The 13,727-nt window shown below is 42.6% G+C and overlaps 1 protein-coding gene across 1 annotated transcript in view; it reads right to left on the bottom strand.

Moving 5' to 3' along the window:
- The window catches only part of SECISBP2 (SECIS binding protein 2), a 1,593,758-nt gene that overhangs the window by 315,590 nt on the left and 1,264,441 nt on the right, over positions 1 to 13,727 (bottom strand). Inside the window, exon 10 of the mRNA XM_044064311.1 lies at positions 9,631 to 9,851. Coding sequence (XP_043920246.1) covers positions 9,631 to 9,851 — 221 coding nt within the window. The remainder of the gene's footprint in view (positions 1 to 9,630; positions 9,852 to 13,727) is intronic.

The raw sequence follows: 13,727 nt of genomic DNA, 5'->3' as shown, positions 1-13,727 counted from the left end.
CAAACCAATGTTTTTGGCAAATAAAGCAGATGAGTACAGCCCTAAAATGTGCAGATTTAATATGCAGTTAAGAAATTACAATTCCTTTACACTTTTGTTTAGTTTTTCATCAGCACCAGATGTGTCCTAAGAAACTGTTACTCAACTAACATGCCCAAATAACAGAAGGCTTTAAAGGCGTTTAAATCATAACTTATAATCTATATATGTGGGATCAGATACAAGAGCATGGAGGAGCTTTTTGATATTATAGCCCAGGCAGGTATGACCCTAGCCCCGAGTAGCATCCTGCCATCACCCAAAATACCACAGTACAAGGACAAAATTATGCACTTCAACAATTGGCTAAGCTTCTGGTGTCATTCTAAGGAGATCCAGTATCTGTCTGCCTGGGATGACATGATCGACAAACCACGATGCTTTGCCAGAGATGGCCTGCACCTATCGCCCTTGGGATTCCAGATACTGGCTAAGGCTCTTGCCACCTCTATAGTGCCTTTTTTAGGCAAGATTCAGATGACAAATTCACCACCGTAACAGGTACAAGCAAACAAAATCTGAGGGTAATGCTACTGAATGCTAGAAGCCTAAACCTCAAAATGCACTCACTCAAGGCACTCCTTAAAATGGAGAACATCGATAACTGTACAGTGACAGAGACCTGGTTCAAGGCTCCATAGAGCACCCCTGCATTACACCAGGCTACAATTCATACCACACCTTTCGGCCACCTAACTTGGACCGAAGCACTAAAGGTGGAGGCGTGTCAATATTCATTAAGGATATCCACACCTGCATGCTAATTGCTCAGCATAATGCATCTGAGATTATCTAAGTGCAACTAACTCTGGGCAAGACCGCAATGCAAATTGTAGCTTGCTACAGATCCCCCACCATGCCCCAGGATTCCCACTCCTCATTTCTTGATACACTGGAAAATATTGGGGTACACCCTAATAATGGGTGATTTCAACTACCTCACCATTAACTGTGAAGACTACTCATGTACCAACTCTTGTGCTCAACGTTTTCTGGAATTCATAAATTCTAATGCCTTGGATCAACTTACCCACACCCCCACCAGGGGCAGCAATATCCCAGACCTGGTCATTACCAGCATGGGCAACCGGTGTTCCACACCAGAGGTCAATTCCTCGTTGGTCAGATCCGACCACAAGCTAATCACCCTAGACATCCACATCCCAGCCCCACCCACATTAGGGAAACCACCGTAAAAAAATTTCTCCAAAGCCAACTTCACACTTCTTAAGACAGAAGTGGCAAACTTCACGAGACCCATGCTGATGGACAGTAGAGATACAACTGCTTAATCCTATACAATTGCACTTTATAAGCACTTACACGAGTGCATGGATCGTGCAATCCCTAACAGAACCAAGATGCTATCCTCCAAAAAAAGGAAGCCAATCTGGTGGTCCCCTGCTATAAACAAACTCTACAACAGAAGAAAGAAACTGTTGCAAAAAAAGAGTAAAATCCCATGATTGGAGGAACTCTGTGGTCAGTCTCAGTAAGAAGTTGAGATCCCTCATAAAACCCTCCAAAACTAGTTACGAAAACAAAATTGCCACTGATTCTAAAGCCAACCACAAAGCATTCTACAGCTATGTCAAGAATCTTAATGGCAACACACAGATCTGCTCTGAGTTGCAGCACAATAGCACTAAATATACAGAACCAACTGATATTGCCAACATCCTGGCAGATAGGTTAAGTGCTAACTTTACTCCTCTCTCATCCCCTAAAGGGCCCATCTCTATAACAGAAGAATGCAAAGTACATGTAATCACGGCTGCACAGGTAAAAAACACACCCTCCAAAGCCAAGAACACAGCATCCATGGGACCTGACAACATCCCAGGCTGCGTTCTACATGAACTACAGAACAAATTGGCACCCCACCTAAGTACCATGTTCAATCATAGCCTCACCTCAGGCTTTGTGCTCACTGAATGGCGCACAGCAACTCTTATCCCACTACACAAAGGGGGAGCCACCAGGGATCCCGGGAACTACTGCTCCATTAGCCTGACGAGCCTGGTTTGCAAGGCTATGGAGCGTATCATCATGGAACTTATAAACAATGACATTGGTAATCTCCAAACTCTGGACCCTACCCAGTTCGGCTTTGTAAAAGGCAGATCATGTCTCCTAAACCTGATAGACTTCTTTGAAGCGGTCACCAAAGCTGTAGATGAGGGTAAGGTGGTGCACACAGCCTATCTAGATCTCGCCAAGGCTTTCAACACCATCCCCCACTCTGGAATTATAGACAAACTCACTAAACTAGATATAAATCCATATGTCACAAGATGGGTTGCCAACTGGCTCACTGACCGAACCCACACTGTGAAAGTAGTAGACTCTAAATCCAACTTCAGACCAGTGACAAGTGGAGTACCACAGGGTTCAGTCCTAGGTCCTCTCCTGTTTGGTATCTACTTCTCTGAAGTACAGGCTAACAAAGTTCGCAGATGACTGCAAACTAGGAGCCATAATCAAATCTACTAACGATGTGGACATCCTACAAAAGGGCCTCACTGAGACAGATGCCTGGTGTCAAAGCCATGGCCTCAAGCTCAATGCCAAAAAGTGCACGGTCATCCCTTTTGGTAAAACCTCTGTACCCATGAACTACCACATAGGCGGTAGTCTACTTAATACCGAAAGTGTGATAAGAGACCTTGGGACACAGGTGGACAGTAGTCTCTCCTTTGATAATCACATTGCCACAGTAGTCAGGAAATCCTTCTACGTGGCACACTTCATCAGAAAAGGTTTCGCATCCAGGAAAAAAAAGAGGTCATTGTTCCCCTCTACTCATCACTCATTAGACCCATCATAGAGTACAATTCCCCTTTTGGTATGTACCTCACAAGACATCTACAACAACTGGAAAGGCCACAGAAATACCTTCCAAAGAGGATTACCGGCCTCAAACAGATACCCTACACAGAACTTCTCAAAAAACTCCAGCTTTACTCTGTTGCATATCGCCTACTCAGAGGCAATCTCTGCCTAACATACAAAGCTATGTCAAATCCAGAGCTGTTGGACATGCTCCATGTAAAGAAATCCCAATCCCTCTGAGCTACACGTTCTAGCGACCTAAACCTTGTCACCACAATAAACAGAACATGCTGGAGGGATAGATTCCTGTCTCAGAGACTTCCCATACTCTGGAACAAACTACCCATCTATATCAGACAAAGCTCCTCATTAGCACTCAAGAAAAATCTTGATGATTGGATGGGTGATAGGAAATTCACCCCGGGGATCACTTCTGTGGCTCTGCTTGACAGGAGCACATGAAAATAATTTTCTTGGGTGGCAAAAGCCAGGGTACCATTTGGCTAGGCTTATATAGGCCCTAGGGCCAATAGCCTAGTACCTACCTATGAACCTATGACAAGAACTGATATAGCTGCTAAACAGATTAAGACAACATAACTTCAACCTAAATAAGAGCAAAAGTAAAATCAGAGTTATAAGAATGAACTATATGGGCCATATTTTAACATCGGAGAAACCAAATTCTAATCCAGGAAAAATATGAGCAATAAATGTTAAGTCCAGAAGACAAAAAGGCATTAAGGAGGTCTTCAGGAATGAAGCAGTACCATTCAAGTTCTGCACATAATAGGTCCAAGATAACTACGTCTCTAAGAAAACTGTCAGTACACAATGTAGACTGAGTGATGTTATGAAGAAAAAAGTTATGTACTTACCATAATGTTCCATGTCTATTTTCATGCTTCCTCAACTGATGAGTTCAAATTCGATCTCAGACTTTACTAAAGCTCATTGTAACCAAAAAGTTCTCAAGCTCCTTCCTTATCCATAATGCACCAACACTAAGCTACCTCAGATCTTGTTTGCTGATTTTACCAGAAAAGAAATGTTTAAGAGACATAAATATAGGATATGTAAAACTGCATGTACTCGGTATAGGAGAAAATCATATCTGGAGCTCAGAATAAAGGATGATGATGTTCCTCTAACAGCTCATTTTTCCACAAGTTTGTAAAAAAAAAAAGGGTTGGTGGGCAGGAAGTTAAGGATGAATGAAAATGGACAGCACAGATGGAATGTTATGGGAAGTACATAACTTCTTCATCTGATGTTGTCAATTTTCATTCTATCCTCAACTGATGGGAAGGAGTCCCCAGCTACGTATAATCCAGGGTGGACTCTAAGGACGGATATTCCTGAGCACAACTGAACCAAATGATGCTCTACACCCCTGGTGACCAGATCTAATTTATAATGAGTAATAAAAACATGGGGAGTAGCCCAAGTTGCTGCTCCACATATGTCATCCATGGATGCTCTGGAGAGGAAAACTGAAGTCATCGCCATGGATCTAGTTGAATGAACTAATACCGGTTGTGGTAAGGTAATGTCGTTTGTTATAAATAAATGAAATACAGTCAGCCATCTGGCTAAAGTTACTTTGCCAACTGGTTTTTCCCAATTTCAATTCTGCAAAGGAAACAGACAACTGGTCTATTTGTCTGATGTCTTTTGTTCTATGCTGGCAAATTAATGGATTGACTGATATTAGATTCTGACACCACCTTATGCAGGAAGGGGGCATTTGTTTGTAGCATCATTCTGTCCTTGTGAAAGACTAAGCATGGAGGTCTTGAAGATCATGCTTGAATCTCCAAAATTAATCCAACAGAGATAATGGCTACTAGAAAAACAGTCTTTCACGAAAGATATTTAAGGTCACATTTAGCTACTGGTTCAAAGGGAGAATGTATTAGTTGCCTGCAGTACCAGACTGAGATCCCATGGGGGAGTAGGGTCCCTAAACGGAGGTCTCAAAATGAGAGTGCCTCACAAGAAAGCTCTGCACAACTTGAGAGAGGCTACAGAAGAACTTTCAAATCCAATGTGAAAGTTTGACATTGCTGCTAACTGAACTTTAATGGTACAGGAACTAGCCCCTTCTTTAAAAAGTAGGGCTAAAAACTCAAGTATGTTATGTATCAGAGATGAAAAAGCTTCAACATGATTTTCTTGTGCCCAGTACCAAATCTTTTCCATTCACTTGGATAAAGTTTTTGTGGTGAAGGTTTATGAGAAGATAAAAGTATATGTCGGACTGGGGAAGACAGCATTGGTTGTCGGGCTATTAACAGAATTGGGGAAACTCTTCAACATGGCAGCTTTCTGCAAAAAATTCTGAATTAAAGGGATTGGTGGGTAGGCATAAAGTAGACTGGGAGGCCAATTGTAAAGTACAGCATTCCTTGACGATTCCCCCATGGGGGGGATTAGGGCAAAGTAGCTGCTGCATTTGTTGTTTAGGGGGGAAGCAAAAAGACTGCAGCAGGCCTGGCCCCATCGACAAAAAATAATTTCTGTCATATGTTCTTGTTTAGAGACCTCTCGTGAGGTAGAAGAATGCATCTGCTCAGTTTGTCTGCTATCACAGTGGACTTCCTCAGAAGGTGCGTTGCTATGAGAAAGCGGTTGGATGAGATTGCCCACTGCCACACACTGAGCACTTCGACACAAGGGGTAAGATATGGTCGTCCCTTGTTTGTTGATGTACAACACTACAGACATACTGTCTGTTTGAATTACCATCATCCCCAAAGGGAGAGCATCCTGAAAGGCCTGCAAGTCTAAAAACACTGCTGTCATCTTCAGGACACTGATATGCAAGTTGGCCTCACTGAGGGACCAAGTGCCTTGGACCGTTTTCCCCAGAAAATGCCTCCCCCACCCCAAATGGGAAGCATGAGTGATCACTATGGCCTTGGTTTGAAGGGGGATGAATGGACAGCCTTGTAGAACCTGACTGACTGAATCCACCACCTTATATCTCTCTTGCATGTCTGAGTGATCCATATTTCGGTTAACATGAATTGGTAAAGTATTGGACCATTGGGTTGCTAACATCCATTGGAGAATTCTTACATAAAATCTTGCTAAAGGTACTGGTGTTATTGCTGCTGCCACTGATCCTAGAGCCTGAAAGACCAAGTGGGCTGAAATCTTGGTACTGCAGATTATTTTTCTGACCTGTGATCTTTTGTTTTTTACTCTTGAGGGAGGCAGTGAAACTATGATTGAGTTTGCCTTGAAAACTCCTCCTAGTAATTCCACATTTTGAGTTGGTTCCAATTGACACTTGTAGTTTATGGTTATTCCCAGATGAGAACAAGTCTTGAGAACCTGATCTGTTGCCCTTATCAACTGATGGGTGGTCGAGGCAGTAATGAGTCATTTGTCTAGATATGGAGCCACCCATAATCCTTGTAGTCTCAACTAAGCTACTACTACTGCCATGCATTTGAACACCCTGGGGGCTGTGGTGAGACCAAAGGGAAGAGCTCTGAACTGGCAGTGACTGGCTCCCAGTCTGAAACATGGATACCTTCTGGATCATCTGTTCATCTTTATGTGATAGTATACATCCCTCAGGTCTATCGAGCACATCCAGTCGTCTTTGCCCAGAAAAGGGAGAATGGAGAGAACCGTGACCATCCGAAACTTGGTATGTTGAATTGGCTTGTTCAAGTTGCTGAGATCCAAGATTGGTCTCCAGTCCCTTGTTTTCTTTGGCATTAAAAAGACCCTCGAGTAAGTTCCGGATTCTATCTGGCCTGGCGGGATCTCTTGGATAACTCTTTTTTCTAGCAGCTTTTGTATTTAAATTGCTGCTTCTTCTTCCTAACTGGGTGGAACATTGAGGATTTTTCTTGAGACTGGTGGTAGAAGGGAAAAGAGTATTATACAGCCTCTAGATACAATCTTCTGCACCCAAGTATCTTACGTCTAGCCAGGCTCTCTGGTCCAGATATAACTGACCCCGACTGCCTCCAGAGGTGGACAGTTAGCCCTCCTTTCAGGAGCGCTGATGGGGTCTGTCCAAGAAAGAATCTCTGAATCTCTGGTTTTACAGGCCTCCTCTGCTGCTGGGGTGGCGTCGACCATTAGAGTTCCCCCCTATTCCCCTACGGGAACTTTCTCCACATATCCTGAAGGGGACCCTAAGACTTCCTAAACCACACCTTCTGAGCACCTCATTGATTCCTAGAAAAGGTCTTTGAGGGGTCAAAAAACACACACACCCACTCTAGAGAGGGTCTTTCTATCCTTCTCACACCTAGACAATGTATCCTCCACTCTGGGGCCAAACAAAGGCAATCTGTCAAAAGGAGCACTGACGAACAAAGACTTGAAGGGCTCTGCAAAATCACATACGAGCGTCCAGACATGTCTCCTGATGGAAACTCTTGAACCCATTGCCCTTGGGGTTCCTTTTTCTACATGAAAAATAAGCCTAATGGATGAATTCTAAATACATTGCAGGGTAGTCAACTGAGAAGTCACGTATGATTGGACCTCTGCAGAAATGGATCCTGAGAGAGTATTTAACAGTTCCTTCATCAAATCCCACTGCAACCTTGTGAAATGTGCAAAATAATTCAATGACCTTAGGGCAAAGTTACTGAAGCATAGACACACTTCCCAAACCTGCCCATCACCTAGACTCCCTGTTAGGGAGGTGAAAAGTGGAACTCTCATCAAATTCCTTTTTGGTGGCCATCACCATGACCATAGCATCAACAGGTACCCCTTTAGCCCAAAATTCCTTCCTCAAGGTGGTGCCAGAATCTTGTCCCATCTTCTGGGTATGGGTTCAACTGCGTCATGTCCCTTCCATGCCCATCGAGAGACCAATTTAATAAGCTCATCCGCAGGAGGAGTAACCCAGGAGGTAGATGCGCCAGTACAGAAAACCTCCAGGAATACAGACTCCTCAGATGAAAGGTTACCGAGCTTCCAACCAACTCTCTGTTTTAGGATCTCAAGGATGTCTCCATATGAGACATCTTTAGGAGGTGATCATGGGGACCCTTCACCTTCATCGAAGTCTGTATCCACCATGACTGACTCTTGTGGATAGTCCAAGTGCTTCCTCTTGCACTTCTTCCTAGGGACCTCATCAGTGGGATGCTCTGGAGAGGTATCGGAAGAAACTGAAATACCCTGCTGGGAAGTCTGTGGATCTTGGACTGGCTGTCCCTGTGGTAAAGACTGATGAGGCTCCAAAAGCACAGAGACATCAAGGTAGAATATTGAAGATCTGAGGGGATTGGTTCCATCCATTTTGCCAGAGCAGAAAACACCCTCTTAAATCCAGTGGGGCCTTTTTTGCCATAATACTGGAAAAAATATGAAAGAATAGCCTTTTCAGCTATTCAAGCTAAGCTAAAGCACCAAGCAGTAGTAGTAAGAAAGATTTGTAAATTAAATTTCAAGCAGTGAAATACTGGCAACTATAAAAAAAGAAAAGTTAAGAAAGAATAGATTTTTTTTTTAATTTTTTAATAGAGAGAAAAGATATAAAGAAAACACTACCAGCAATGGTAATAAAAGGTTACACCAAGTGTAGAAAGGAAAGGAAATTACTAACAATAATAACTTAAGGAGTACATACTGTATGATAGTTAAAGAGAAAGGTAAGGGACAAGAAATATAAGAAATATTAGAAAAATATAGAGATTTAGAAGATAATCACTTATCTGAAAAAGCTTGAGATCTAGGTCAACCTCGTCTTTCATGTAAAGTGGCAAACATGATCTTAGGTAGCTTGAGATTGGTGCATTGTGGGTAAGGGAGTAGCTCCACAGCTTTTTGGTTACCACGAGCTTTAGCAATGGTTGAGTCAGATGAGGACCTGATCTGAACCCATCAGTTAAGGATAGAATGAAAACTGACAACATCAGATAGATAAATAGTTACAGACGCTCCAAAATGAAAGTATTATGATGTGAATAACCCAGCTGTGTTCTAAGATGGTGCAAGTCAGCATGGTACGGGAGCTGTGATCTTACAACACAGAAGGCTCGTTAGCTGTCAATGGTTTAAGTGCATCTACAAATGCACAAGAAAGATATGCTCAAATAGAAAATGAACCATTACCAACAATGTATGGTTGTGACAAATTCTATGAGTAGGTTTGTGTCAATGAAGTTCTGGTGAAAAAGTCAACAAATCCTTGAAAAGCATATTCAGAGTGTGAAGAGAATGCTACTCAGTCTACTGAAGAAAATTATATACAGATGAGGTAAAGAAATACACATAGCAGACCTATACCTAAACCCTCAGATCACTCCCTAACCCCAAGCCTCTCCTCACACCCTCTAAACCTAAACTTCCCAATTGCTCCCTAACTCTACAGCTCACCTACACTTCAATAATCTAAAATTTTCATTCACTCACTAACCCTGACTCAGGTCAAAAACAGTTGAACTGAAATCACTAATGATGATACCGGATGGAAGATACTAGAGTTAATCTAAAAGTTTTTCTGAGGGGAAGAGAAAGGGACAGAAAGCCACTATAATGGATATTTCATAAGCCTGAAGAATACTACAATGAAAGGACAACAGCAACGGCTCAGATGCAAAGCCACCACTTCCTTTTGTATTATACAAGGATCGGCATCTGAAGTTAGTGTAGCATCAGAATGCTTGACAAGGATTCACATCAAGAGGTATTTAAAATGTTTTTTATGGGTCTGACAGGGAGTTCTAATTCACAACATCATGAAATATTTGGACTTCAGTAAATCAAGACTATTACCTTTGGACTGAATCTTTTCACAGTTAGGTGAAATTATCACACATTTTAATTTCCTGAGTTTCAAATGTTTCAAAACTTCTCTTAAGCCCATAACAATTCTGCGTTTTGTCTTAGCTTTCACAGGGTCTTTCTGGTATAAACGGTCTTGGAAGCGAACCAATTCTTTCAGTAGCTCTGTTACACATGTATCAATATCTTTGCTGAGAACCTGATTGCAGTACCTGAAACATGAAAAAGGAAATAATATGAAGGTCTGAGGTTTACTGCACTTCAACCACTACAGCAGACAACAGTGTTGAAACATGCACCCTACTCTAAAAAGTACAGTTGTATAAGAAATCTTACCATAACAGTAGATGCTCAAGTGATCGCTACTGCGGTAGCCTTAGCTACATGGGTTACATTCTGCTAAAGATATAACAGCTGGTCAGCTTCCAAAGCTTCAATTACACCATCCATGCAGTCCCATGCAGTCAAACCATTAGTTAGTTCACGCTGAGCTGAAGAAAGAGTGGTTTGGGCACCAAGCCTTTCATACCAACTGAAAGAGTGGGGCTAGAGCCCTGAAAAGGTAAATTCTAGAAAAATAAAATATATATACCCTCTTCCTGGCAACAACAGCTGCTTTGGCAGCATTGATCAATCAAACATCTACAGTTATATTAAGTTTACTTACACAACTGTACTATGCTCATCATTTTATCACTGCTGCAGTAGCCCTAGCTATATGGGCAGTCTACCACAGTTTACAATGACTGGGAGAAGGAAGGATGAGGGTCCAGTAGCCCCTGGAGAATGACACAAGCAAAGTCTATCCTAGACTTGGAAAAGGAATCTAGTTTGTAATGCTTTGTAAAGGTATGTACAGAGGACCATTTTTTCTGCTTACAGAATACATATAGAATCCAACCCTTTTCAAAAAGTCAAAGAAGAAGCCAAGGCACTGGTAAAGTGAACCTTGACCCTATCTGGAATTACCTTATTGTGGTGGGTACAACCAAAGACAACATGTGACAGCCATTTGGAAATGGTCTGCTTTGACAGAGACAGACCCTTTTCGTTACCTTCATAAGAAATGAATAACTGATCAGAGTTTCTGAAAGAACTGATCAGAGTTTCTGAAAGTTTTAATGCTGCCCAGATAACATCTACAATGTCTATGGATATCCAGAAAATGGAGGATGCTTTCTTCTCTTTTTAAGCTATAGGAGGAAGACAGGGAGATGGACAGCTTGGCTCAAAGTAAATTTGGACAACACTTTAGGAGTAAAGGAATGATTATTTCTTATCAAACCAATATCTTTGTGGAAAATTACAAGACTAACTCACCATAAGAGCCTGCAACTCAGATACTTTTCTTGTAGAACTTGCAAGTAATCCATCTGCTTTCATAGGGGCAAAAAGGCTGGCTATCAGGCAAGTTACAAGTTGTAATCAGCAAAACTGTTTTCCATGTTAATAAACTCAAATCAATTTGATGAGCTTGTTTAAATGGAGCAATCATTATTTTTTCTAAAACAAAGTTAAGATCCCAAGGATAAGCAACTTGATTTACTGTAGGCTTGGCATGCAATACCCCTTTCAAAAATATTTTGAAATAAGAATGCACTGAAAGGGAGGAGGGGGTGAAGTGTAGGCAAACATATTAAAATGGCTGACAAATGAACAATATAGAGGAGTAAGAAGGCCAGACAATAACTCACACAAATACCGTAGAACCACAGAAATACAAGCCTTAACAAGGTCCTGTGTCCTTGACTTGGCACTAACTAGAAAATCTTTTCCATTTGTTAATACATTATTTCCTAGTAGCAGTTCCTTTGATACCTGCTGCATGTTCATAGGTTCATAGGTCCATACTAGGCTATCTGCCCTGGGGCAATTATAAGCCTAGCCCGATTCTGTATGGCTTATGCCACCCCTTGATTTGAGTATACTGTGCCCTTTTTAAGGTTTAGTTTACTGTGCCTCTGTCTAATAGTGGCACAGGAGTAATCCCTGGGACAAACCTACGATCCCCCATCCACTTATCGAGATTCTTCTTGAAGAGATTCAGTGAGGTGCTCTGCCTCACATGAACTGGAATTCTATTCCAGAGCGAAGGGAGCCTCTGGGTTATGAACCTGTCCCTCCAGCAGGTTCTATTTATTTCTGTGCTGAGGTTCAAGTCCCTCGAGCGTGTGGCTCTAAGGGATTTAGATTTACTGAGGTGGAGCATGTCCATTAATTCTGGATTTGACATAGCTTTGTATGTCAGGCATAGATCGCCTCGAAGTAGGCGGTATGCAACTGAGTAGAGCTGGAGTTTTTTTAACTGAGCAGCATATGGCATCTGTTTGAGACCCTTGATCCTCTTGGTGAGATATTTTTGGGTCTTTCTAATTGCTGCAGGTGTCGGGTAAGGTACATCCCAAAAGGGGCATTGTATTCTATGATGGGCCTGATGAGGGATGAATAAAGGAGCACGATTACCTCTCTTGATCTAGATGGGAAACCCTTCATGATGAGGTGGGCTATATAGAAGGTCTTTCTAACCACTTTGGCAATGTGGTTTTCAAAGGAGAGATTGCTATCAACTTGGGTCCCCAGGTCCCTAATAACTTTCTCTGTACTTAATGGGTTTCCGCCTATGTGGTAATTTGTGGGCACATTGTTTTTGCCAAAGGGTATGACTATACATTTTTTGGCATTTAGCTTTAAACCATGGCGCTGGCACCAGTTATCTGTCTCTGTGAGACCTTTTGAAGGATGTTTGTGTCAGCTGGAGAGTTGATTATGGCACCCAGTTTGCAGTCGCTCGAACTTGGTGAGCCATAGTCCTCCCACGCTTACCTGTACCTCGGAAAAGTATATACCGAACAAGAGTGGTCCCAGGACAGAACCCTGTGGGATGCCACTTGTGACCGGTTTCAAGTCTGACATGGCTCCAGCAACTCTCACTCTGTGGGTTCTGTCTTTGAGCCAGTTTGCAACCCATCTTGTGACATAGGGGTTTATATTTAAGCTGGATAGCTTATCTATGATGCCCGAGTGGGGTATTGTGTCAAATGCCTTTGCAAGGTCCAGATAGGCTGTGTGGACTACCTTCCCTTCATCTATGGCTTTGGTGACTGTTTCAAAGAAGTCAACCAGGTTCAAAAGGCAGGATCTGCCCTTGACAAAGCCGAACTGGGTAGGATCTAGTGTCTGTAGGTCCCCAATGTCTTTGTTTATGAGCTCCATGATGATCCTCTCCATAGCCTTGCAGACTAAGCTAGTCAGGCTTATGGGGCGATAGTTTCCAGGGTCCGTGAGGCTCCACCTTTGTGGAGTGGGACCACTGTTGCTGTCACGCCATTCTGTGGGCACATATCCTGTAGTGAGGCTGAGATTGTATAGCTGTTTTATTTGAGGGATTAGTTCCTCTTGTAGTTCATGTAGGACGCAACCTGGGACACCATCTGGTCCCATGGAAGCAGTGTTTTTGCTTTGGAGAGGGCAGCCTTCACCTGAGCATCTGAGATGTTTGGGAGGCAGCCCTCTGCCAGGATAGATACTTGCTCTTTTGGGGAGGGGTGGAGAAGTTTGCACTGAACCTGTCTGCCAGGATATTGGCGATGTCTGTGGGTTCAGTGTATTTTTATCATTTAGAATCAACTCAGAACAAGTCTGGGAGTTGCATCCCAGGTTTCTAACATAACTGAAAAAAGCCTTATGATTGTCTTTGGTGTCCTGTGCAATTTTTCTCTCGAAGCTGGCCTTGGAGGATTTTATGAGGGATCGTAATTTTTGCTAGTACTGATCAGAGATGCCTTTCTATTAGGGATTTTGCTCTATCATGTAGTAGCTTCCTCCTTCTGTTGTACAGTTTATTTATGGCAGGGGTCCACCAGACTGGACGCCTGCCTTTGGATGATTGGGTCTTGGTTTTGTTTGGGATAGCATGATCCATGCATTCCTGGAGATGTCCGTAGAATGCATTTATATAGGATTCTGCAGTTTGGGCTGTAGTTTCCACTGGCCCTGGGGCCTTGAAGGATTCCACTTCGGTTTTGAGAAGTGAGAAGTTCACTTTTGAGAAGTTTTCACTGTGGTTTTCTGGGCTGGGGTGGGGTCGG

The sequence above is a fragment of the Protopterus annectens genome, chromosome 2.part2, assembly GCF_019279795.1.
Source record: "Protopterus annectens isolate FY-2018-M chromosome 2.part2, PAN1.0, whole genome shotgun sequence".
Lineage (NCBI taxonomy): Eukaryota > Metazoa > Chordata > Ceratodontiformes > Protopteridae > Protopterus > Protopterus annectens.
Note: the sequence above shows the minus strand (reverse complement) of the source record. Positions and strands in the feature narration are given on the sequence as shown.